This window comes from Agelaius phoeniceus, chromosome 6 (assembly GCF_051311805.1).
Source record: "Agelaius phoeniceus isolate bAgePho1 chromosome 6, bAgePho1.hap1, whole genome shotgun sequence".
Taxonomy (NCBI): domain Eukaryota; kingdom Metazoa; phylum Chordata; class Aves; order Passeriformes; family Icteridae; genus Agelaius; species Agelaius phoeniceus.
In genome coordinates, this window is record NC_135270.1 from 42,332,699 (window position 1) to 42,360,504 (window position 27,806).

At 37.9% G+C, this 27,806-nt stretch overlaps 1 protein-coding gene across 1 annotated transcript in view; it reads right to left on the reverse strand.

The window, feature by feature from the left end:
• The window catches only part of SPTLC2 (serine palmitoyltransferase long chain base subunit 2), a 77,463-nt gene that overhangs the window by 24,567 nt on the left and 25,090 nt on the right, over positions 1 to 27,806 (reverse strand). Inside the window, exons 7-9 of the mRNA XM_054635023.2 lie at positions 25,441 to 25,546; positions 24,389 to 24,608; positions 22,420 to 22,546 (exon numbers count right to left, since the gene is read on the reverse strand). Coding sequence (XP_054490998.1) covers positions 22,420 to 22,546; positions 24,389 to 24,608; positions 25,441 to 25,546 — 453 coding nt within the window. The remainder of the gene's footprint in view (positions 1 to 22,419; positions 22,547 to 24,388; positions 24,609 to 25,440; positions 25,547 to 27,806) is intronic.

Genomic DNA, 27,806 nt, shown 5'->3' on the forward strand with positions numbered 1-27,806 from the left:
GCAGGGGATTTACCTAGATTATGTGGCTACTCAGTATGGAGCCACTGTAGAGGTGATGGTAAAAATGCTCAGCACTTTAAAGGAGACAGGAAAACAGCTAAATCTGATTTTAAAAATTGGCAACGATAAAGCCAAAGAGAATCAGAAACGGAAAAAGGAGGAAAGAAAAATTATGGCTGATATTTTTGGCATTAAAATGTCTCAGAGAAACAAAATTTATGCTAATATTAAGTATCCATCAGTGCATTTGCTATCCAACTAAATAGTTCCAGTGGAGTCTAAAGGCATGCCAAAAAACAGCTGGGTGCATGTACTGTGTATTCACTGAGTTTATATATACTGGTGAGATTGAAGCCTTTGGCATATTCTAGAGCCCAGAGGAGTATTTTTATATTTACACTTTCTGATTTTGTTTGCAACTACCAGCTGCATTTAGAGAACTGCAAGGCAGCCTGGTCTCCCCATGAACTTAATCATAAAAAGATGCAGCTCTCATCAAGAAGAGATCACGTTGCTTGATGTGACTGGAAAGATACAATTTGTTAGAACTGTTTCACAGAACAGTTTGGGTTGAAAGGGATATTAAAAATCATCTAGTTCCAACACCATTGCCATAAGCAGGGACACCTAACACTACACAAGGTTGCTCAGATCCTCATTCAGCCTGGCCTGGAATGATTCCAGGGATGGGGCATCCACCAGTTCTCTGGAGCACCTGGTGTTCCACCCTTACAAAAAAATTTCTTTCTTATATCTAGTCTGAATTTACCTTCTTTTAGTTTAAAAACAGCTCTTGTCCTACTGCAACAGGTCCTACCAAAATGTTTGTCCCCATCTTTCGCATAAGCTCTCTTTAACTACAGAAAGACCACAACAGAGGCACTTTGCCATATGATCCTACTAATTGTTCAAAATCACATGTTTCCTAGTTTATTATTCTATTAGTAGAATATCTCTGTTGGTGACCACGAAAGAACTTGAAGGATATGGCTGCATATGCACTTCAAATCTCACAGTAGTAGCATTGCCCAACCTTGCTGTAGCCAATGAAGGAGTATCTGCAAGCCTGATTTCTTCATACTGCCCTGCTCTCTGTATCATTTAAACTTCTCTAGAGCAGTGACAATATGCATACAGCAGTGAGCACAACAGTCTTAGCTCGTGTCAAAGGGTTTCTGCAGTATGGGGACACAAAGATGTTACAAAATGACATTGTAATAAAATCAGCTAAAATGGCTGATCCTCTGTGCACAGCCATGACAGTATTATCATTATTTGATTAGTCATAATTTGCTTCAAACAGCAGGCTTCATCAAGTGAGCAGAAAGACTTTGAAATAGGATACATGTGCTAAGGAGACCAGCATGAATAAACATTAAGGACTTAGTAAAGCAGTATTTAAACCAATTGATTTAAACTGAGCCAATGTTTATCAAACTGCAGGAGTCAGCTTTTCTACAACAAAAATACTTTTTATAAGATCCTGAAAATTCAAGCTTTAAAGAGAAAGAGATTAAACCAGTAGCATTCTACTTATCCTACAGAAAAAAACCCACAAACGAGTAAACAGTTCATCCTGCCTCAAATCTGGCCAACCTTGGTTCCTAAAACAAACACACACACAACATTTAGTTATAGCTGCAAATACATAAAATGAGTAAATTCTATTGGAAATATTGATAGCTGAAACTTAGAAATTCTTAATCTATAATAATTAAAGTAGAAAGGAAATCGTCCAGGTGCACATACATCATTAGTAATTAAGCCAAAAATGGGTCCAAGTCTTTAAAACACATATTAATAGAGGGCTACTTTATCAAATGTAGCATCACCATTACCTGCTGTACCAGTGGCAGGAATTCTGATGAAGCCATGACTGAAATGTAAGACTGATGGACCTGCAGGTGTCTGAAAGACATTTTTAAGTTATAATGGGCTATGTTAGAATATTTTAGCAGAGTATACTTCCACTACTAGAGAAGATTTCTGTAACCAATCCTAATAGTTTGTGGAGTGACTGCAGTCAGTGATAAACCGATGCCTTTAAGAGGACTTGATTGCTCTCTATAATTGGAAGTTTCAGTCCTGAAGTACAAAGCTTAAATAAATCAAAAATGCAAGAAGATTTGGATGAAGGTCAATTATTAGGAAGAAAAACTAAAAAAAAAACAACAAAACCCTAAAAGCTGTCAGTCATTCCTTTGCAGCAAGATCACCAGAACAATAATCCTCAGAGAAGAAAGAGAAACTAACTGTGACCCTCATGAGGTGTGTAAGTATAGCAGGAATGCAAATTGGCATTTGCCTTAGAGAAGTTTTTTACTGAAGGAAACACCTGTATTGGACTGCTTTGGTACTTCAGGACTACAAGGTGACAAATAGTCATTTCCCTACAAATAGAGAAAATGACATCTCAAAGACGTAAGTGGTCAAGGCAGATGCAAGAAACCTATCTAAACAATGGGTAAATTTGAAAGACAGTAATCAAACAGCTGCTCCAGAAATGCTGAGCAAGGGACATGCAACAGCTCATACATGGCACAAAATAGCCTACTTGGCATGGTTAGAATGTCCCTTTGGCTCTTGCCTGCTTACCAATTAGAACATCCTTTCTAAGTGTGACAGTGTTCTACACATGGACATCACTCAACTCCAGACAGAGGTTCCAAATGCTTTGATGATCTCCTGATGTGATTTTGCTCAATCAGATCTGAGAGTACATAATATATCTAGGGTCTGTCCAAGAAATGAGATGCTAGAATTATCCTCACCTGGCCAAGTCTAGTAGGATGGCTAACTGACATGTTGTATTGGCTTATCAAAGATCATCAGAAGGAATCTCATCAGAGGACAAGTTAGCTTCTCTGACCATAGGCTGGAACTGGTCATAAGCAAACATAAATCACCTTTGAAGAATCAGGAACTGGTATCATTACAAGTGTCAATACAATGAGGTCATTTTAGGATGCATCTTGCATAGACAATGACTCTGGAAACATCTATTCTGCACCTTTCCTACGGTCCTGAAAAAGGCTTTGGTGGAATGTAAAAGAAGCTCTGCATATTTATTATTCTCTGTGTAAAAATAGAAATGCCCCAAGTGGTGAAAAAAGCAGTTACTGACATGGAACGCACCACTTTCACTTTGCACAAATTCTTTAGGTTGGAATAGATGTCTTGAAATCAGTCAATCCAATCTGTCTGCTAAAGAACAATCACCTAGAGTAAGATGTGGTGTACAGGTTGTAGGAGGCAGGTTGAGAGAGTAGGTTGCCCAGAACTGTGTCTAGTTGGGGCTTTGGCTGTCTTCACAGATGTAGACTCTACAACCTCCATGAACAGCATGTTCCAATGCTTGAGCACCCTCATAGTTTGCATTTTCAGGAACTCTTTCCCTCTTTGGTAAATCCTAGAATTATCAAAGACTCACAATTTATCAGGTGCAGAAAACATTACACACATTAATACTACAATTACATATGCTTAGTTCTACCTTGTACTTTAAGCTGTCTTCCACAACAGAGGATAAAATTTCAAGTCCATTGGTTTGAGAGACTAATAATAATGAGCTCTTTGTAACTTTTGCTCATCCACAGACTGTGCATATTAGATATGAGGCATTAGCCTAAATAGCTTGAAGCCACTGAGGCATTTTGCCCACCAAAGGTGAAGGTCTGTGCTGCCAAACCCCAGAATAATACACATCCGCTTCTTATGTACCCTGGCAGCCAAACAGGGAGTCAAACTTGCCAGGGCACTTTGCTCATTATACCTAGAATTCTTGACTGAATTTTAGTAACAACTCAACGTGGCTTTAGAGTTATTTTAACCTGTGGCCAATCCCCACATGCATGTCCAAACTGCCTAGCCACAGAAATAACAAGCATAGCAATGTCAGGTTCAAAGTGTTTCCTCTTTACATCTAAATCTAAGGTAAATGTTCATGCCACATTGTGCAAATATAACTGCAAGGATCCAACTCCAAAACCAGCAGCAGTAGGAAAGGAAGAATGTGTAATGAGCGGTATTACTGCTACCTCAGCCCAAATAAAAGAGACTGAAATGCTTTGCAGAGTGAGTTGATGACTCTGCAGCAACTAGCCTCACAAAAGATACCAGAAGAATTTGTCAAGAATAAGCTTCATCATAGTGTGCTGTGATTTTGTTTTTAAAACAAATAAAAACAACAAATGGAAGACATTTCTAAATCCTAAACAGTAATGTGTGGCAGGAGAGTTTAAAATTGTGTTCTGAAATAGTCTGGAAGGAGGTACCAGCCAACATTCTCCACAAATCAGACCTCTAGGAAGTGACATGCAGTAGGTTTTACCAAACATTCAAACCTGTCTTACAGATCTAATTCAGGCATTATGAGAACAAAATCTGCCTCTATCCTCCCAAGATTCCTGCAGACACTTCTGTTTAATAATAACCATTGGCTCAGATGTTTATTTTTGACAGGACACAAGAACTGAGCTTGAATGAATCATATCATTAAATGGTATCATAAAATTAAACAAGTTAGAAGAAGAAATAATAGTTTGGCTAGGACAGCAAGAAAAAGAAGTAGCTGCCAGGAGAACAAATTCACTAGCAAACTACCTAACAGCACTCTGAACTTTTACTTATAGATGTGAACTGACTACTTGGCAAGCTTTCAAAAAATAACCTACCTCCCTGAAGCTACAGCAACAAACAAGTTTAAGTACAAGCAGTTCTTGAGAAAAACCCTTTAATAATCTGCACTGTTCTTACTGCTAGGTGAGAAGTACACTAACAGTCCTTGGGTGGTAAAGTAAAATAAATGGTGCCAATTGCATGTGAAATACTCAAGATTTCCATCATCATTTTTTCAAGTTCTCCCTCAAGAGATTAGTGGAATTTACCTTGCAGCAAGAATTAGTTCCTAAAAAATCCTATATATCACCTTGCTTTCTGAAATCTTCCTTCAAGAGATACATCTAAAAGACATCAAAAAACCCCAAAACCTTAGTGACTCATTGAAGGTTAAACCATGACACCAAACACAGGGAAGTGTGTCATTTATATGAACTTTATACAATCTTTATTTCTTATTTTCTACCATCTGGACATAAAGCTTTTACGCCACCCATTGGTACCAAAAAGCTGCAGCCTTGCCAGGGCCATGTAATTTATCACAACCAGATGGTGTGCTGTCAATAAAGGAGGGGCTGCTATCATTCCAGGGCAGAATAATTACCTTTCCTTTGAACCAAGGACAATGTTTTCAATAAAAACCCAAAGCTGTTTAATGCAACTTCCAGTCTGTCAAGACTCCCACTGTGCAGCTCCAGGATTCATTAGACTCACAGAATTGAAGGAGACCATTTGTTAAAAACACAGCAGAAGTGTCTCAGAGGACATTGATGACACACAATTTAAAAATCTCCCAAACAGTAAAGACATTTTGAATCTTCTTTAAAAGCTTTTTGCATAGACTCTTTTCATCACAAATTTTACAGCAAAAGTAGCTGTATTGCATTAAAATGCCACCTCTGTCCCAGGGCTTTTAGGTAACCTATGGAAGACATTCATTGCTCTGCTATGCACCTCTTCTGCTTTGCATTTTTGCATCACAAAAGCTGGAGTAGCAACATTTATTCTGGGAAGAAAGGTTGTAAAGCACAGAGAATAAAAATTAACAAGCAAGCAATGGTAAAGAATGGCTGTGTCTCACACACCAAAACACTACTAGATTGACACTCCTCTGACATCTGGAAACACATGGCAATCATACTGGAGTAATTCAGAGGACTGGACCTTGCAGGATAATTAAACAAGTTACAATGCAACCAAACAGTACCTTCACTTTAAGCAATGCAAGAAACTGGATGAATTTCACTGCACACTAAATCTCCCCTTGGGTTTCAATCCTCGCCAAATAAAAAGCAGTAATTATTTGAACACTCATAGCATTTTCTGAGCCTACTTCTACGCCAAAAACTGACTTTGAACTTGTCCTTCTTTCAACAGTACATATTTAATGAAGTGGTTAAGAAACACATCCTTTTTTCATAACACCAGAACATTTTGTTCACCTCGAAAAAGTAGAATAACTGTCTAGCTTGGGAAATTAAACATGAGCTGGAAGCCCAAGTGTGACCATTTCCAGGAATTACATCTAGCAGAATAGAACAGAAATATTCCTGCAGTTTCAGTTCCACAGTGGTAACAAATGTATTAAAAGATGTCTTAGCTCAGTTCACTTTTGATTGACCCTCTCTCTAGCTAAGATCAAATCAGTATATTCTTCTCTTCATGTAGCAGTTACCTAAAGGATGCTATTATAGATTCTAATATATTTTACATGTGATTTACAGCCTTAGAAGCAAAATACATTGAAGCAAAACATGATAGGAGACCAAACCACCACAACAATTAAACAGCATTTAAGACTTTACAAAAATTTCAGCTGACAAATTTCTGCTCATCACCTCCAGAAGCCACAGTAAGTAGCTGATGACTTACCATCCAGAAGACCACAACTCATTAAAAAAGGGTAGAAGATAAAGCATGATTCTCCAGTTCTCCCAAGAAGCACAGATACATGCATTAATAAAAAGTTTCACAGAGAAAGAATAAGTTGTCTGAATGAGCAAGGGTGGCTCTTACCTTAGGAAACCAGTATCACTGGAAAATCTCTTTGTTATTCACTCTAAATAAGCACATACAGTGGGGGCATAACACAGTGGAGACAGCAATGGATAAACTTCACAGACATGCAGATAGAGATCTATTTTTACTAAGCATTTCTTGCACCTATGCAGTAGCCATAAAGGAGATTTTGCAGGCTTTTCCAAAGCCCAGCACGGGTGTGCAGCAACTCACAGTCAGTGTGCAAAGACACACACAAGAAAAAGCTCAATGCTCTTTCCAAGTTGGAGGCTTTTGTTTGTTTTCCAAAAGACAACACTTAGTCTCACCTTGCTAACAAAACATTTTTACTGTAGTTTTGTACAATACTGTTATCTCCAACTCTGCCATATTACACAGAGAGTATACTACAAAATAATCTTTTTTGAGATTCCCTGACAGCTATAAAGCATTAATGTTGCCACTACCATTAAAGCAATGTTAATGAAAAAGTAGAGCAAACAGAAACCAGTCAATCCCAAATCAAGCTAAAGGCAACTGAAGGCATTCATCTTTACATGAAGAAAACACATTCAGAACTACCAATATCAACTGATGCACAGTATTTGGAAAAAGTAGAGCCAAAGAACAGAGGCTACACCACAGCACAGAGGATCAGCTGCTAATTATGTGAGTACTTATACCAAGGCAGAACCAGACTGCAGCAGGTTCAGAATCTTCCTCTTTATCAATCTCCTGCTCCAGCAAGTGACTGAAGAAGTGATATCACCTTCTAATTAATACCATATTAAAATAATGTAATACAACTCTAGGGACCAACATGTCTGAACAGTTTCCATGTAGGTTTTATTATGACTCTTTCTTCTAGTTTGCAATTTAGATTTACTAATTAATCCAGATTTTCTAGAGCCAGGAACTGAATTTTTTATTAACTGAAACATCTTGGTCCCTCTTGACACCCAGAATGAACTGATATCTACACTAAGATGTAATTAAATGAAACAGGACACACCCTAGAAAACCCCAAAACTAACAAAAAACATGGGGCACCAATGATCAATTTTGCTGAACTTTGTGTGAGCTGTAAGAAACTGAATTTCAGTGCAGTTCTAGGGAATACAGATTTTTAAAGGCTCCACTGGTATGCAACATCATAGCTTGCATACTGACTAGCATTTTTTAAAATACCAGATATTTTTAGCATTCTGATAAAAATACAGCCAATAGAATACACCGACTATTTCAACGGATGAACTTTCAAATCCCTCTGTTTAAAATATTGCTCCACAACAGGAACAACACACAACTCTTTGCTACATCCAAAAGACAGGATTATTTGTAATTTAATATGGAAACATTTCAGCTGTCTTAATACCAGCATAATTCCTACACAAGTCTGGCATTTGAGACATGCTACATATTTGTCACTGAAGTGTGTGAGGTTTTGTGCTGCTATGTGAGGTTCATCAGTTGATGCCTTGGCCATAACAATACCGTCTCCCACACATTCAGGTTGCTGAAATCAGCTCTCTGAACCTGGAGCTTTTTCATCTTACCATTTATTTGTTCTATAAGGCACATCCAGCGCTCAGGAATTCACAGCTAAGGGATACCAAGAGCCTCATCTGGCTGTAATTCAACAAAATGCACGTGTTTACATTTGTCAACCTTTAAAAGAGATCTTAAGAACTACCGAGCTTGTAGCAGCAACCTTCACAAGGTTTAACACTTGAGCCGCAGTGCTTTTTACCCAATTTTAAAAACTGCCCTTTCCCTCTGTATAGATAAGAAAATGACACCCAACAGGGATATGGAGTCATTACCATCTCAGACTCCCTGTGTGATAATCAGAGGAAATGATCTGCTGACCTCAAGCAGTCTTTGAAGTCTGCACAAACATTACCTAAAGAAGAGGGAAGGACTATTGAGCAGGACATAGATCCCCCTAGGCCTGCCTCTCCAAAAGCTCTGCTGGACTAGTGGTTCTCTCTAAACCTAAAAAAAATCTGGGCTGCCAGAAAACTTATGGTTATAGAGCATGTTCAAAGACTGTTGTGAAACAGACTTTGTATATCAATGTTTTATTTAAGCCTAACTTGCAAAAACTGTCATGCAGCAAGCATTGATTTCTTTAGGTCTGAATTACTAATAAGTTAGCATCAGGGAAAAAACAAAACAAACCAACCACAAAAAATCCAATCCCCTCCAAAACCAGGCCCCAAATACAATCACAATGCTGATTTACATTTATTCAGGCTTTTATCTTATGCAAGATAGCATGCAAAGTAAAATGAAATTGCTGCCATTGTTTAGCTTCAGCAGTGCCTTGATTTTAAAGATAGAGAAATTATAAAATAGTGAATCCACGTTGTATAAATTATCTACTGGAGTTATCATGTAAGAGACAACCACGCCCTCAAACGTAATGCCAACCTGTAATTAATCGTAATAACTCAGTTTCAAGAGATGGGAAATCATAATACCATCTCTTGCCACTTCTCTTCAGACAATATGCACTTTGAATTACAGAAACCTGCTTTTTTTTAACACTTAGGAAAGTCTAAAAAAGACTGCTGGTTGCTGGTACCACTCGATTCCTTTACGACTACTAGAATCACGTGTATCTGGTAATTTGCTTTTAAATTTTTTCCCTCAGTACTGCAGTGTCTGGTATACACAATGGTATACCAGACACTGCAGAAACAGCAACTGTCTCTACTTTAAAGTTCACGCCACACAGAACAAAAGATCCCATACTCTCCTTTTGTGTTTAGTGTGACTCTTCATAGGAAATCCACCTAGATAGAAGCAGATTTGACATCTTTGATGAAAAGTGGATCTTGTCCAAGGCAACAACAACAAACAAAACCAAACCAAAACACTGCCTCCTGTCAGAAGGCTGTCAGAAACACACAAGCCCTTTCCACTTAAAGGAGAATTCAAGATAATGCCTGGTTGATTAAGTTGATAAAATTATCCCTGACCTCTATGTTACCATAAAAAAAAAAACAATAAAGCAATAGCATGTGCCTGTGTATCTAAATATTAGTAAGACTGGCTGAACACAAAATTATTTCATATGCAAAGAATTGCATAGGATCAGCAGTTACATTTCATGGTCATATCGCACTCATCTCCTCTGATATGTTTCAAGCCTTATTGCAGTGAGAGACTAGGCTCATGAGACCCAGAAGGGTTCCCTAACTCCAACTTTACATGTACCACTGTATTTTTTCACATAGAACTTCTCTAGAGGCTGAATTTCTACTGAGCAGTTTAAGTTCTCTCTAGAGTTATCACAGCTAAACAGGTTAGCCATACAAACAAAATCTACTGTGATACAAAGTGAGAACAAAAGCACCAATTACCAGCCAACTTCACTGTGACACTAGCTGAAGGATCTGCTGAAGAATAGCAGTACTGCCTACAACAATTCCCCCCTGGCCCCCCTAGGCAATCCAGAAAGCAATTTCTGAAATGTAACTCACAATAGCTGTTCCTGTTTGTTTATACCTTGCTCACTGTATCTGGTTGCACTGTTGTCATACGACTAAAATGCCCTGCAGTCGAACAATTATGATTTACAGTCATTGAACTTATAAAGCATTGGTTCAGATCAACAGGTAATTTTAAAGAATCTGATTAGGGCCATCCCTCCAGAACAAAGACTAAGGTTGTGCTGCCTGGGTAAATGTATTATCTAACTGTACATATTAATCACTGGGAGGATTTGTGGGAGTGTATTAACACTACTTACACATTAGCTCATACAGATTTTGTAATATCACAACTACAGTCATCATAATAGCAGTCATAATCATTAAAAAGACAGATGTACACATCCTGTTTGACACCTATTCTTGTGTCTTGCTGAGAAGAAAGAAATGTGAGCTTGTCAAGCCATTCTTCTGAACTAGTTATAGTACCCTCACTATAAATTCAGAACCATGAAAAAAATTATATAGTTTCAATGAAACTTACCTTGCCAAGTTAACTGAATTGTTGAAAAAAAGCAAGCATTTAAAACCAATATTTTCTTTTTATTATGATACCATGGGCACTGAAATTCAAAAATCACGTCTTTGCTCTTCTAAATCTCAAGAGAAAGCATCAGTGAAGAAGAGACAAAACAAAAAAAAAGACTTGAACCTTTGTACAATACAAAAAGGTTGGCAGGCCTTTATGGCAGATTGAAGCCACAGAGAGTAAAAACATCAGGAACACATACAAACACCACATTTCTTTAGAGGCTAAGGAATGTGCAAGCTTTGACAAAGCATATTATATTAAGGATGTTTATAATCTACTTCCATGGAGACAGTTCAGTAGCTTTACAACATAGCAACAAAGAGTGTGAACTATATTTTCCATCTGTTTAGTGCAGACTGTTTTTTTACAATGGAAGCCACTATCAAAGCAAACTATTCCTTGGGATTTTAAACAGCAACACAGAAAAGAGATCTTTCCCTATGCAGTACAAGAGAAGATACAGGATATGAAGGGCTATTAAATATATATACAAAAATATGTGATGAAGATCTTGTTTCAAGCTGGAAGTGATACACAATCTAGCAGTCACCTAGTTTCAGCTAATATTACTGTATTTATTAATTGTAAAATATCATACAGATATAAAAAACCTTACAGAACCAGACAGATTATCACCTCCAGCTGAACATGCGCAATAAGAACAACAAAGCAGCCCCTTTTCACATTTTAAGAGAACTATAATCAAAAATCAAAAGATACAGTCAGTAGAAAACATGAAATCAGCTTTAGGTCAAGCATGAGGAAAACAAAAAGGACAACACTGTAAGTACTTCTTCCAGAGGAAAACAAAAATACCAGCATTGGAATTAATTCTTCCATCTACAAAGTTCATTTACAGTGATAGCACAAAATTTCTTCTGAATCTATCCATGTTAAAACATATAAAACAAATTTAAAAAGCATCTATTGTACTCCTATATTATTAACACAAGTTCTGCCATTCTGCCGCTGTTAGGCTGGAGTTCACCCTATGTCATATGGCATAGCTGTTCTCTCCATGCACAGACCACAGGAAATAGTGCAGAAAACTGTATTTATTTTCCCAGAACACAAAAAAGCTGCAGTGCACACCAGCTTTTCCAAGAAAAAGCACAATGCTTAAGATTAATAGGTGTGATCTATACAGACAACATTTTAAAAGAAAAGGCACTTGAAACACTCCATGGTACATTACTACTATTATGTTAGAAAAACAAATCTACAGTGTATGGAATATACAGCCCTTGTGGCCACATGTTAGACTACCCTCAAATCTAAAGGGAAGTCATTGAACATTTATACCCTGCATTAGAAAAAATCCTGCTGTGAAAAATATTCCCAAAGTCCCTCATGTGAGCCTTCAGTCTCACTGAACATATCAAACCCAAAACTTAAGGTATTTTATGAAGACCACCACATGGATCCAAGACCATGCCTGGGCAGCAGAAGTGCCTCCCATCACTCCAATAAATGCCATTACAACAGAACTATCAAAACCCCCTACACATCTACTTCCCGGAACCCAGTGTAATTCCCCTTGGTTACCAGGTATTTACAGAGCTTGCATGAAGACACTGTTATGTAAATCCTTCACTTCATGATTAATTGTCAAAAGAACTAATCCCTACACAAGACAAACACTTGTAGGGGATTTTTTTTTATGTACATAACACTTTCCAAAGGTTTCCCTTGGTACTAAAATTTCCAAGTTAAATAAGTACCAAAATCTATGGACTCAAGCAGGACATTAGGGCACCATATCCAGAATCAATAGGCCACAAGCTACTGATGCCTTCTTCCTAATGGAAAAGATCCCACCCAAAAAACAAACAAAAAAAACCAACCAAGAAAAAACAACCAACCAAAAAAAACCCCATACCAAGACAAAAAATGAACCCCAAAGAAAAAAAAAAAAACCAAAACAACCCAACCCAAGAAAAAAGCAAACAAAAAAATCCACAAAAACCACAAAACCAAAACAAACAAAAAACTCCCAAAACAAAACCCCAAAAAGCGCGCAAAAAAACCACAAAAAGACACCAACCAAAACCCCCAAAGTGACTGGCTATGTAGCCTTCTTCTACCCCAAACTGTTCTCACTTCTCTCAAAATATAATGAAGAAAGAAGGTCCAAGTATGAAGTACTATAAAAATGAAAAGTATTAAAATTCTATAAAAATGACTGCATAAAACACAGGCTATAGCCAAAGCTATAGGGCTAGAAAAGATGAAGAGTCTGACAACCATACCCAATGTCACTGAATGACCTGTGTTTCCAGGAAACTCCTCCCAAAACCAAACTTGGAAAAGAAGAATTAGCTCTATTGTGTTCAGAAAAAAAGCAAAGCATTTTTCCCCTAAAATTCTCAAATATAAGAATAGTGTTTAGGGAAATGTAGTGAAGTGTAATCTGTGCAGTTTTATGGTAAAGTTATTATTTATTAATAGTACTAAGTTCTAGTATATTTGTCCTGCCATTAGGCAGATCTCTAAGGAGTTCACAATAGAATCCATAGACTGGACAAGATAATCAAGTACTCAGCTTTAGAGCAGTAATTCAGTAGCTCTTCTGACTGAGCTTTAATGCACTACCTTCCCTATTGAACTCTTGCTAGCTGGTCATAAAAATTAGACTTTTTTCCTGCATTGTTTTTTGAATTTTACATTCAAAAAACATTAGAAAAACACAATCTATTAATCTATTCTTCTAAAACTCAAAGCCAGTTTAGCAAAATAGAGGGATTTGTATGTCACATAAATCACAGGCAATAAGGTAGAATAAGAAACAGTGCAAATTAACTGCAGATGACTAGCAACAGTCTTCTCCCTCATTCCCTGCAGCTGCATTAGCCACATACTGAAGTGTTGCTCTTAAATTTAAAATCAGATAGGAATGCTCAAAGTGCAAGAAACAGTATTCAGCAAAAGTCAGCTGACTGGTCACACTCCATGTCAACACCTTAAAAGCTTCTAACAGCATTGCTGCAAAAGCAGCTGGACTAGTGCTCAAGTTCTAGCACAGCAAGGCTTGTCATCCACTGGAAAAGAAACACCAGCCACCTATAAAGTGTCCACCTTTGGTTAAAAATAGCCAGCTTTGGTTAGAAATAATCAGCTTCATCTAGAAAGCAACAAATGGAGCTAGGGCATCCATTCTCTCACCTGGATAGTGAGGTATCCCTGAGGGGTACCACCTGAGGGATGGGGTGTGTTTGACTGCTGTACTCTTTGGCAAAGTCCTTTGGGAAGGGCAGCCATAAACACTGAAGTACCATCTTCTGGCCAAACTGAACACAAGGCAGCTCTATAAAGAAATGATGCCAAGAGCGCTATGAAACAGGCTCCATGAACTCCAGATAATAATGAGATCCTACACAGAAGCATGCTCTGACCAGTAACTGATACTGTAAGGTACTATAAGAAGTATTTATATCTGTGTTAGTCTGAAAATCCAGAAAAGCAGCCTGGCAGACAGACTACCTTCTACTATGTCTTTTTGTAGAAGAATCTTTTAAGGGCTAAAGAAAGTGAACTGAATAGTCCTCAATACCTGCTTTCATCAGTGGTATTAAATGGGACCTTATGGAATGGAGCACATTAATTTCTGAAGTGCTTTCTGTCCTTCAACAGGACCTCCCAATACAATATTCCTACAGATTTCACCTAACACAAGGCACAATGGGAGAGACAGGATGCTGCAAGTGTGTATGTGCTTTTTATTAATGTGTCCTAAAATTGAGAACTTTCACCAAATGAGTTGGTTAAGCTTATTTGGTTTTTGGTTTTTTTTCCAAAAGGAAGCTTTTGTATGAAATCATTGAGAAGGCAGCACCTGAATCTTTCTGTGAAGACTTTCATCCATTCAATAAGAGGTCCTTTACAGCATTTCAAGTTTCTCCTTTGACATCAAAGATGCTTCTAGCCAAGTTCAGCTTATGATAAAAACTATAGCCTGCAAATTTCCCACCAAGTCAGAGTTGCCCACATCTGTCTTTATACCTGTTATATAGCCATACTTGTCCTAAAGTGTGCTTTCAGATTTACCCTAAAACTCTGCAATAATTTCAACAGCAAGGGTATTGAGCTTTCCCATGTCAGTAAGTTGTATTTGGCAAGAAGCTTCTGGTATCCTGCCACCTGGAAATGCAGTGAGGTGGGAGAGCAGGCTTTGTGCATGAAAAGGCCTAAACCCTGGGGACCTTGTCTCTCCTTTGACATTTACAGACTTGTTTTTCCTGAACAGCTCTGTTTTCCAAGGATCCTGGAAAGATCAAAGCTGTGCATATAAAACTCACAATTGCTAAAAAACCCTCTATGCTGCCACATCCTGAACAAAAAGATACTTGTTAGGAATATAGCTATAATCCTAGAAAAGACAAGCTATATTTCAGATTGGAGGTACTGAACATTTTGCTTCCAGCTCCTGGTATAGTTATTCCATAGGAGTGACCCATCTGTTTGTACAAAGTACTCAGTTCTAGAGATGGTAGTTGCAGGACAAATGAGTTCTCCACCGCCCATTTAGAGCCTGAGTTTGCCAACACTTATATGATACAACATTAAGCTGACCAGCTGGAAGGCATGCTTGAAAGTCTTGAAAAGCTTCAGAAGTATTGTACTGGCGCCTTTTTTCTTCTTTTTTTTGCAATCCCAGTGTCCATGGACAAACAGTTAAGAAATCTTAGGAACTGCTAGCCAACACGAATTTGAGAAGCATGCATACTCTGTAACACATTTTCCCCCATGTAGGCAGTATTGTAACCACAACTTTTCCACTATGCAACAATTAGGCAATAACCTGAGCATTAACAGAAGCTTAGCTTGTTGTGGCAGAAAGAAGCCCTACAGGTTGGTTTATCTTGTCCTTGACAAGTCAATTTGTCTTGAACTAAGCCCCAGTATCAAAATCAAGAATCTGCTCCATCTTATTTAAAGTAATCTCAAATCTCTCCTCTGGCCATGTGCTCTTAAAACACATTAATTGGCATGCAGGTTTTTCAGACAGCTTCTTCCTTTAAAAATTAAATCTGTACTATCTAAGAAGGTTTATTAATTCTGAAACATTAACAAACATCTGCACTCTAGCAGGACAAAAGTACACACTGTAGATTGTCAAGATTGTCTGTGTTTGGGAATTTGTGGTAGGTCAACTGCATTGATGTGAAATAGCAGGAGTTGACCTTGTGCCAAACATATTTTCCATCAGAACCCACTAAAGTAGGCATGGACAGTAGGCCAGCTGGCCTGCAAGTCCCACATAGCCTAACACAGCCCACAGAAAGGCTTCATTACTGACTACTGCCTGTTTCTAAAGAAGATAGAAACAATTATACTATACAGTCTTCCTAGAAGTCTCAGCACTGCAGATACTATTGCAGTACTAGTATTATTTTTTCTATGCAGAAAATTGGTGCAGCTGCCAGGACTGATGATAGGAGGCATGCTTCTGTGGGTCATTCAGGTATTTTCTAAAAACTCTGCTCTAGTAAATCATGTAGCACATCAGGAACCATGAACTCCATTTCACACTAATCCAGAGAAAGAGTGCATATCATCTCGAGTGCGGCTACTGCTGTTGAAATGTTTAATCTTATTGCTTAATTTAGAAGCCTTTTAGTTGTGCTGTTTCTAACAATATATACTATATATACTAGTAACCTGCTACCAGTATTCTCTCCTTTTCCTGTATAAGCAGCACACCAGCATTCTGTAGAAACCTGGCATCTCATATGCTATTGAGAGTAAAAAGTGAGACACACGTTTTAAATCAATTATAGCATAAGAAATTAAGAAAAATTAAATTACTTCAACAAAACAACATTTCTAGTTGTATTTCTCCTATGAAGAATAGTGTTTAGTCTATGAAGACACAGGATGATAGTTCCTACCGTAACAGAAATAGAAAGAACCAGAATGTTACAAGAACAAAGCAGGTGTACACTTATAAAGGTTTATAAGCTCTACACCAACACTACAATGTTGAATAAAGCCCAAAAGAAGAGGCACTGAAGAATTCTCATATTTCAATGTACAACACAAAGGGTACAAATCTGCTAATGTCTGTAAACCCTCTTCAAAGCATCAAAGGCTGAAAGATTTCTCCTGTGCAGTCCAGGTTAAAGCAGTTTTTCTGGAAGCCTGCCATGCTCTGTGGGAGGGAGATAGGGGTGCAGCAACAAGCTGGATTTAAAAGATCCTCAGCTGGAAGTACAAATACAGAGAATGATGTTTAAAACTGTTAGACCCCTGGAGAGAAGCAGGAAACTCTCTTTATGACCCCCAGAGTATTTGTTTTTCCAACAGTTTCCCAGCTCAGCTTGAGATTCTCAAGGGCAGCAACAAAAAAAAAATCACTTTGCTCAAATTAGTTTTGACTGGTCCCCAGGTTCCCAAGGTGATAATTTAACACCTCATTAACAAGTGCATTATTGGAGGAAATTCAAATGAACAGATTTTAATGATAATTGAATGTTTTCGGCCTCAGCCTGCAGAAGAAGTACTTCCTCCTTGGAGTACAACAGCAGTCACTGCTTCCATTTGTGGATTGACTGCTGGCAATGAATGGCAAAGTACTGACTTTATTTATAAATATACCATAAGCTACTTCAATTCTAGGTGCTGAAACATGGGCTATTCCTTCATTACTGCTAATGTCTACACTTGCATATAATTCTGGTTTGTCTTTGGAAAGAAAAAGGTAATGTTACAAAATGTCCAACTTCAAGATACCTACTGATTAGGCAGATGATTGAACTGCTGAGGTCCTATCTTGACTTGAGGACCTGATTAACCACATGGAAGTTAAAGTACTAATTGCAGTCTTTTCTCCTCCAGAATTTAAGCAGACCATCTAAGCTTGGTTTGTTTTTTTTTTCCCAGCATGCTTCTCCCTGGGCATATGAACAGTATAACAATGGTCCTGAATTCTGAACAGCTCAGTTATGCTCAATTCTCTGCCAAGACAGCTGTACATTCTTATTATTCTGGTTATAATTGGTTTAACTGCCTTCTCTGATTTAACTCACTCAATATTGTTGCACATAGCAATGGCAAGAGTAGAAATTTTTTAAAATGTTTTCACTGATGAGATGGAATAAATTACTGGCTCTTCACAACTGAGATGCTGAGACAAATACCAATCTGACTCTGTGCTGCTAACTGACTGACCAGCCTTCAAAGAGCAGTTATTTGTTTCCAATAGTTCAGCAGCTGGGATGGCCAATGCAACTGCTACCTCCACTGAACTGTGCTGGATAATAATCCTTCATTTCTATACAGTGCTCAAGACAACATTCAGTCAAATTTACGAGTCATCTTGGGCAAGTTCTATCCACAACTTATTCTATACATGCTGTATATGGCTCTATGATTAGGTATGGGATATTTGCCTCCTAAAATTCACAGAGAAGTCAGTCAAACTTGTTACAAATGTCAAGAGTTATAATTACTATTACTGAGTTAAGGTCTGTGGAAAGAAATAGCTCATCTCTTTTACAAGCCATTAGTACTGCCAGCTTTAGTTGAAACTTAAAACCACACCTGGGTTTAAGGCTCATCTTCAGTTTTCAATACATAGGAGAGCAAACTAAGTTTTACTTCTGAGGTGGTTAACCAGTCCTTAGACTGGTTTCACTTAGCATGTTTTGATTTGCCTGTATCTCACTTGGGTTACTTGTGATTTTCTTCCACTTGCCCCCAGCAGTGTTATCAGGGCAACAAACAGGCTGGGTCCTGAACAGCTACAAGGCTAACAGAACTCCTGTTGCACAGGATGCATCACTGGCTCTTATGTAAATAACAGAAAGGAGCCAGCTGGATTCCCAGTCCTAGTGAAATTGTAGCGGCAAAAAATCTAGCTTTCAACTCAAACCAAATCATTGATGCTGAAAAATTCACCAAGACAGGTCAAGTACTTAACATCATAAATCATAACAATGTCTCATTTACCATGACAAGAACCAAGCTGTCTCATTTTCCCTACAGTCAATTTAAATAACAGCAAGAATCAAGTGGCTTTATGCTACAGCTTTCCAAAACTTCATTCCAAGAATCAATTTGTCATCTTTGTGTATGTATACTATGACCTTGAAAAGTCTGCTTATTGTGTCTTTTTATTATCATTGTTTAAAGAGCTCCTTTATCTACAAAACTATCTGACATTCATTCATTTTGTGGCTGAACACAGCAAGAGCAATATTCACCAAACTGCTGACAAGCATCTGCAACACTTTCTCATTAAAGTTTTCAACCACAGAGACTTTGAATTGGAAAACAGTTCAAAAAATTTGTTTTTGTAGAAAGAAGACTTCTCCATCTCTCCTCATGATCATCTTGCTCCACTATATATATTAAAGCCAAATGTGATGATATACAAGATATTCATGTACATTGTCACCTGAGTTCTCTGAAGAGAGTCTTATATGCTCAAGGGGCTCAACACTCTTGAGGATGACTGTTCCTTTGAAGAAATCCTCAAAGGGATCACAGATCAAGTATGTCTTGTTTAAGACCCCAGGATGGTCTTCTAGCCAATTACAGTACAGACAAGTAATGCAAAGTAAAATAGGACAGAGTTTTGACCTGGTAATGTAGAGGAGCTGCAGTACTGGAAGAACCCATAGAGGAACCCACCACTACCAAGAACCCATAAGGTGACTGCCGCCTTATTGCTTTAGCTGTTAGCATTGTTTTTGCAATCTGGATGAGGGAACAAGTAATATATTAATATGTAACTATACTGCTGTAACTGTCTTCAGGGTGATTGAAGTCTGCTAGTCACTTACATACATACACTTTACAAAGAATTAACAGATTAATTTGAGTAGAAATCAAGACACAAGAAAACTACAGTGCCAACTAAGGCAGCATATCTGCACATAAGCACATGTCTTACATTCTCTGCAGAGAAGCTTTTCATAGCATCTCTGTTTTGCCTGTGCTGCCTCTTCCCAATATCCTATTTAGTCACTGGCAACTTGCTGGAAAAATCTGAAAGAAGACATTCACTTTTTTTAGTTATGTAAAGTTTTAGTAATTACAACACCTCATATTGTAAGTTTGGAGTCTTCAGACACTTCTTTAGATTTAGAAATAACCTAGACAATGAACATATTCTTGCAAAATTATTTACAAAAACCCTTTCATCTTCAAAAACTACTTGGTTCCTATTACTTATTCCTCAGCTACAGACTATCTCAATCTGACATGACAACTTCCACAAAGATTTGATGACATGGAGGACAGCAGGTTTTACAAATATCATGGGGTAAACAGAAGCAGGCAGACAAAGAAGCCACAAAGGCTCTTTTCAAGAAAGCACTCTTGAAGCTATTAAAAGATTTAGCTGTGGTCCAAAGCAAAGTTGGGAGCTAGCCATCTACTGTTGGGATTCCAGCTCCAACTCCTGTGCTGCTGCAAAACCACTGCCCTATCTCAGTTTCCTTTACCGATTCATTCAGCTTGACTAAGTTAAAAGCAATGAAATTTTTGTAGTACACAGTCAATTCAGAGGTGCTTGCCAGTGACCCCATTTAACACTATTTCTCCACTTGTCTTTCACAGTTAGCAACTATTACCAGTACCCATCTACTCCTTATTTATTCATAGTCAAACCAGCTGCAGGCAGTAGTCCTCCAGAGCCCCACTTGTAATTCCACAGAATCCAAACACAAGTTTTTCAGCCAAAGCCCTTAAACAAAGAAAAAATTTTGTCATCCTATCACTAATCAGCTGCTTAGTTCACCTAACTGAACTTTTGCCAACTTCATCCACATAAAATGTCCACAAAGTAATATTATCTCTAAAGCCTTAAGGCAATTTTAAAAATGCATGACTGGGAAACAGCACACAGCAGAAAATAAATAGAAAAGCACTTTCATGCAAAAATCATCCTGTGAGGTGCTTATCTTAACTCAAAGTTGACTTAGATGCTTAAAAAGCCAGTTAACACTTTTACAAGACCTGCAGCTGAGAAATCCTTTCAGATTTAACAGGGTTCTGGCTATCCAGGTGGTACCCCTCACTTATGAAAAGTGCTAAAGCTTATATAGAAAGTGGACATACAGAAATTTCTTGGAAATGAGACACCTATCAAAAACCAAAACCACTCATTTTCTTGTTAGAATGCCTAGGAATTCTGGTACTTCTTGGCACCAAATTAGCAGGATGTAGCTCAACATGCATTTTAAGCAACATGAGAATAGAAACGATCTTTTGAGTTTCTTTTTTGGCCATATTAGTTCGGATGGATTAGATTGGATGGATCTTGCTGGTATAATGGCAGGAGAACAGTGTGGAATGGAAGTTACTTCCTTTCTCCTGGCTTGAACAAATGCCACACAGCAGCCTCAGAAAGAGACAAAAATGCCTGAGTTTAAATACTGCAAACAGAAATCAGTTACACATTCCTTGCTTCCTGCTTCATTAAGCAAAACAGATACTGGAAGAAACCCAAAACAAGCAACGCCTAAGCAGAGCACAGATTGTTGGCAAATCACCAGCTATAAAAACCTCAAACTAAGGTTTAAGACTACAGCAAGACAACTTTTTGTGTAGTGTGAAGCTTGCTTAATACCTGTACTGGAGAGCAGGGAGTCAACTCCTGTAGCTTGGTACAGGTCTCTCCCATGGACCTCTCAGAAGCACTCAAAGCTAGCACAGACACAGGCTGCTGCCCAGCTGTACTTGCCTCTCTGCTGAGCAACCACCTACACACACTGCTGGCACTTGAGTCTGTTCTCAGATAATATAAGCAAACCAAATGAAAACTGTTATAACAGGAAAATTCTCAAGTCATATCTCCACTGAGCTTTTCCACTGCAAGTTATCAAGCAGGTTGGCTGGTCAGGCACATGTTCAAAAGCCAATTCACTTCTTCAGCATACACTACCACCCCCTCGTGGCCAGATCCCTCAAGCTCCAAGAATTCAATATATACTGCAGTTAGAATTCTAAGAGCCTCCAAACTAAATGACACCAACAGATCCTCAACAAACTACATCAGCAACCTGTGTGAGCTGCTCACAACTTTTAATTACCTGTGAAGAGGGGAAAGTAACCTACATGCAAACTGTACCATTTCAGCTTCAAGGCAGCTTAAAGGGCTACTTGCTTCATGCTGTAACTGAAGGAGGCTGCTACCCATAGGGAAATGAGACACAAGAATCTGTCATTACGACTTTAAATACCCAGAGAGTAGTACAAATTTTCCCTTTTTTACCTCTATAATGAAATAGGAAAAATAAGACAATAAAGACAAATATGCTGAATTTATTCTCCTAGTCCATTAAGTTCAGATTTTGAAAAATGCCTCCAGCTCCCCAAGTAAAAAGGGATTTCAGAAACATTTCCACATTCACTTTAATTGAAATGAAAATTGAAAGCACTGTGCCGGCAATAAACCAGCACACAACTATAAAAGATATAACAGCAAAATACTCTGAAAGCAATGTTTAAAGTTGAGCAAATAACAAAGGACAGACAATGGAAAGAAAAAGAAGCTAGCTAGAATAGCTTGACAGAAAACAAAAATCAGTACAAGAAAACAGTGTGTCTTAGGCAAGACTAAGATGACTTACCTGTAGCTGAAAACTTTTTATGCTGTTTTTAGGCTGATCTGCCAAGCAGAATTGTAAATGGTTTATTGACCCAGAAATTTCAACTGCAGATTTACTAATGGATAATTATCAAAGTGTCCACTGAATGTGTTATCTGTCAAAGTGATAGAGGCTCTTTCTGGCTTCCCCTTTCTACATGCTTACTGCTAGAAAGACTCACCAATAGTTGTACCATCTTCACCCATAATGCACTTCACAGAGGTGATGATTTGCTCCACAACAGGAGGCGACATTGATGTTGCATACGCAGCACTGTGAGAGTATGTCCTGAGGTAATCAATCAGTTCCTAGCAAAACACAAGAGGCATCAGACATAGCCTTCCTAGCACTCAGAGAAATACTTCTGTCATACCTTCAATCACAATAAAACAGGGCACCACAAAAAAAACCTCTTTCAGAATGCCCCATTAGAGAACAAGCATCTCAAGGATTAATTTTACAGTACAAGAAACAGCAGGGACATGACAACTTGTAATAATGTCACAGTGCAGGAACGTGTGTTGATCAGAGACAAATGTCTATGACAGACTTGTTTAGCTAACACCATCAACAGTGGATTGCAACAAAGGTTTGCATTATGCTTGCATTACTTGAGCTGTGTCCAGGGTGAGTTTCCAAAGTGTTTATTATTACAGTGTGAATATAAAGAAAATGAAATAGTGGGGAGCAGGATCCATAGGTGTTTATGGATCATGCTCCATATACTTTTTTCCCCACAAAAAACACCAAACAAGGGAACAGGTCACAAAATCTCTCTCGTTCATGAGCACAATATAAATAAAGCAGTAGGTGTCATTTGAGAATGCACAAACCTCAGCCTAATCTTTCCGCATTTCCCACTTAAACACATCCTATTTCTCTTAGAGGGCAAAAGCAGCTCATATAGGAACAAAGGACCAACACACCTTTCATCTAGACTGCTTGTTAACTGTACCAAAATCATGCTAAAATATAAACATCAGTATGAATGCCAGGAGAGATTGTGTCTTTTACTACCACAAAATGAATAATGACCTCTGTAGCTATCACAAGCTGCAAATGCATGATAAAAACCTCCAGAAGTGTTCTGCTGCCATCTGCCTAGGGTCAGAGTTGAGGAAAGGAAGTCATAAAGGGACTTTGAAATAAACTAGGTAAGAAGATTTAAAGCCTCTTACCTATGAGGCAATCCCTCAATCAGTAGCTAAAACAGTTGTAAAGGCCTCTTAGCTGCTTTACCTTATGCCATGGAGTCAATCCCAGTAGCTTACTACCTTTGGAAAAAGATTTATATGATTTTTTTTTTCTGGGGAAGTTGTTGAAGTAATTTTAATCTAACTGTAGTAAACACCCTCCAAGGAATATCTCCAAGTTCCATCTCCACTTATTGGTGGAAGTAATTATCACAATTAATACATAAAAAATTATTGTTCTGGTAGGAAAATGGTAGAATTTTACCCTCCAATAAAGCTTAGAAGCCTATCTGTGAGATCAGAAATTTTATGATATGAGAAAGGTGACACAGAGAATTGTCTACACCATCCCTCTGAGAATTAGAGGTTGGCAAGTGCAACACTTTCTAAGCTGTATTTTCCAATAGAAGGAGACAGTAGCCAAAAAAATATCCTCAAAAACCTCAAAACCTCAAACAAATAAAATACCAAAACAAAGAAACAAAAACCAAAACAATCAACCAGCCAAAAAAGAAAAAGGGAAAAAGAGTCATTTCAACCTGCTTGTGCCCAGGGGAAATCAATTCTACCAGACTAACCTAAGAGGATTTTCCTCCAAATGGGTTGAAAAACTTGAACTTTTTGCATTTTTCCTTCAAGTCTCATTAAAAGTACCATCAAGAAATCCCTGCTTCCTGGCTCCTGGCCCTTCCTAGAAGAGTACTGCATCACTACTGTTCATTCTGCAAACTCAGATCATCACTGACCATGTAAGAACTACACAATTACGACGTATTTTACTAGACTAGACTCTTCTGCACTGTAGACTTCCACAGTATTAGACAGCATGTAAAATTATGAAACAAATGGACAATAGGGTACTTGAGGAATAAATTAAATTTGAAATGCTTAACCAAGAATTCCACCACCTGCCTGAAATGGACTTTACCACCAGCCATGATATTCCCAGCTTTTTACCTTCTTGCCCCCAATGTATCCTCCTGCAGCTCCAAAGCTTTTCGTGAATGTTCCCATCATAACATCCACATCTTCAGGATTGAGTCCAAAATAATCCACTACACCCCGGCCACTGGGACCAAGGGCACCTATACTATGAGCTTCATCAAGGTACAGATAGGATTTGTACTTCTTCTTAAGGGCAATCACTTCAGGCAAACGGACTATGGATCCCTCCATACTGTTGAGAAACAAAAATTCAGTATGAGTTGACTTAATTGTTGGGGACCACCTCATAGAGACTAAAATCACTAAGCTTTAATTTCTTCACTGTTTCAGTAATTACAAACACTTAAAATTTGCTAGACTCATCAGTGTCTGCAGAGATGCACCTCTCCTCCTTGCACCTGGGGCCCAGATCTCTCCTTTCTACCTGTTCAGCATCTCTGGGATGCTGACACACAGACTAAACAGTAGCAGCAACCAGAAGTTAGGGCACAGGAATGTGTTCAGTGATAATTCATTAATAAAATTATCTCAGTTTTACTTCCACTCTAATGTCAGTATTCTGACTTAACATCTACTTACCTGATGTTTCTAAGAACTGACTAGGCTTTCATTAATAACACTTCCAAACACCACATTTTGTACTGAAAGTCACTAGGATTTAAATGCCTAACACAGCTATGCCTACTGCTCCTACTCACTCTTAGCAAAAAAATTAAATTTGTACAATTCCGTTCACACTAAAATAATCTAGTAAGCACAGAAAGAATGGAATGGACAAGCAACTTAAGACCTCAGCTCTGATATAAGCAATCAGTTTTGATTAATTAATTTCTACAATATAATCAGGATGTGGGAAACATTGTGATAACACCAGCTGCAGCTACAGTTCTAGCAACAGAAAGCCCAGGATGTGAGACATACACAGTGTAATGTAATTAGCAGATGAGACCAATGAAATAACTATGAAGTGACAATATTCATCGTTTGATTTGGCAAAGAAACCCAAACACTAAGCATTTAGATCTCATGTGGAGGGTCTTAGGATTAGAAAGAATAGTTTGTACCTGTATATTCCTTCCACCAAGATAAGAATTTTTTTCCAGGGCCTCCGTGTACGAGGTTGCCCATGCACAATAGCATCTTTGAGCAGCTTCTCCAGGCTTTGCATATCTGCACCAGAAATTACTGTTAAATGGTACCAAAACAGCTACTAGCTTGAACTTTGACGTGACTAAAGACAGCAATATTCCAAAAAGGCACAAATTGCACCAGCATGGAGGACAGACCATATACAAGTCAATAAGCACAGGCTTCATCTCCCTACAGGACCATGGATGAAACTGAGAGGAATAGGTGACTGTGTGAACTCCAAGGAAGAGTTTCATCATTCTAAACTAAAAGCACAAGTTAGAGCATTAGGCACAAAGAAAGGGGGGGGGGGGGGTATAAAAAAAGGAAGGTATCTCATTCTGATGAAAAGAGAAGGCAATTTAGTAGTACAAATGTCCTTGTGGATAGAAATAATTCAGAACAGAACAACAGAATAGAGCTAGAACACAACAAGTTCAAGGATAATGAATTAAAGATAAGAAGAAATAGACCAAAGTGCAGGAAAATAAGCAGGGCAAGTGTACTTTTTTATTTCTTTGTTTAAAATTGAAGGGATTGGAAGTGAGAACAGGAAGCCTCTAAACCAATGGAGAAAAGGAAAAAAGAGAACCACCAGTGCAGAAAAAAGGATAATGTTCAGCATATCAGAAACTAGACAGATGAAACTATTAGTAGAAGCATATTCTGAAATCTTACAAGCTTTGATTACAAATACTTGATGTGATCCTTAGACACCTAACTAATGTGAACAAATGCATACATTGTGGAATCAGTCCTGAAAAAAAAACTTCAAGGAAAGGAGTGAAGATGGGATTAATCAAAGCATAAAAGCCAAGTTCTGAGCAAGAGATAGATATAAACACTAGGGTGTGAAAAAGAGAACAAATTAATCATGGAAAGAGAACTGGTAGACTAGTGCAGTTGTAGCAGCAAGAGGAGCTTGTGAATTAGATCTAGACTAAAACTAAACAGCACAGTAGGTCAGTTAATGTACTGTTAAAAGACAGCTAAGGTTCAGAAAATCAATGCTGAAGAAATCAGCAGTGTAATCCCTGTCTCCAACAGGTCTCTCAATGAAGGAAAGACAAGGTTAGTGCGATTAGAGAGAACAATGGAAAATAAACTTCTACTCTAATTTTTCAATAAGAAGGGGAAGATGAGTCTGAGCTTAATGAAAAGAACAAACTACAGAATAAAGCAGGAAAAAAAATAAAAACATTTTACAAGGAATTTCAGGGGAAGCTTTCATTCCCCCCCCCTCAGTTTCTAAAAATCTGATTATGAATGAAGCCATTAACATCTTAAGAAAATCACATTAAAAAGACAGCATAGAGTATAACAAGAGTAGGACTCAGAACACATACAGAAATATGAACTGAACATCATCTTGATAACCAAGACCATTGTTTGCATTTTGCCTTGATTCTAATACGCCACTACATTCTCTTCAACAAAAACCCACCATCTAAAATGTTTCTAGAATATCCCACAATTTCACCAGGGGAAAGCACATTCCCACAAATCATCTATTTTTCATCACAGCAGCTTCTAAGTCCTTCTGCCCATAGCCAGAACTATGTTTGTCACCTATGTTCTTTGAAATTCTGCAACTGATGCAATGTTCAGAAGTATGTCCATATAAATGCAAGAAATTGAATGAAAAGCTTTTGTGATCTTGCCCAGCAACCAAAATTTATGAAGAATTAAAAAGAAAAAATGAATGTTACCAAATGCTCTACTTTTTTGTAAAACAAATTATTCAAATGATAGAAAACAAGAAAGAGCGAACACAAAAGAAACAGTAAGCACAGCAGAGAGAATCCACACTATCAAGTAGGACAAAGAAAGAAAAATAATTGCAGTCACCCAAGTTTTGCTGTTACCACTACACACTTCAAAGAGAGCAAGAGTCATCTTGACCTCAGAGACTGACCCTATAAAGAGTATTAGGAGTACCTGAAGAACGAAGGTAGTTCTTACTAATCAAGAACAACCACATGCCTCTTTCATCAAGAGTGAGAGAAGGAAATCCTAGGTAATTTTAATCTGAAAGTTATTATAAATACCTCCTTTGGAGGAAGATGAAACTAGGAAATTTAAAAATCTGTGTATTTTGGAAACAATTACTTAAATACTTAAAGCAAGTAATTCATTAAACTTAATCTATGCTTCTTGTCCCAAAAATTGTTTTAGTACTACATTGTGCCAATTCATGACTTTCTAGTTTAGCTAGGACATCTGCAATCCTAAGCTTTTGTTACTGTAGGAGCATGTTAGCATCTAGTTCTAAAATTAAACTTTCTTATCCCCCAAACTGTAA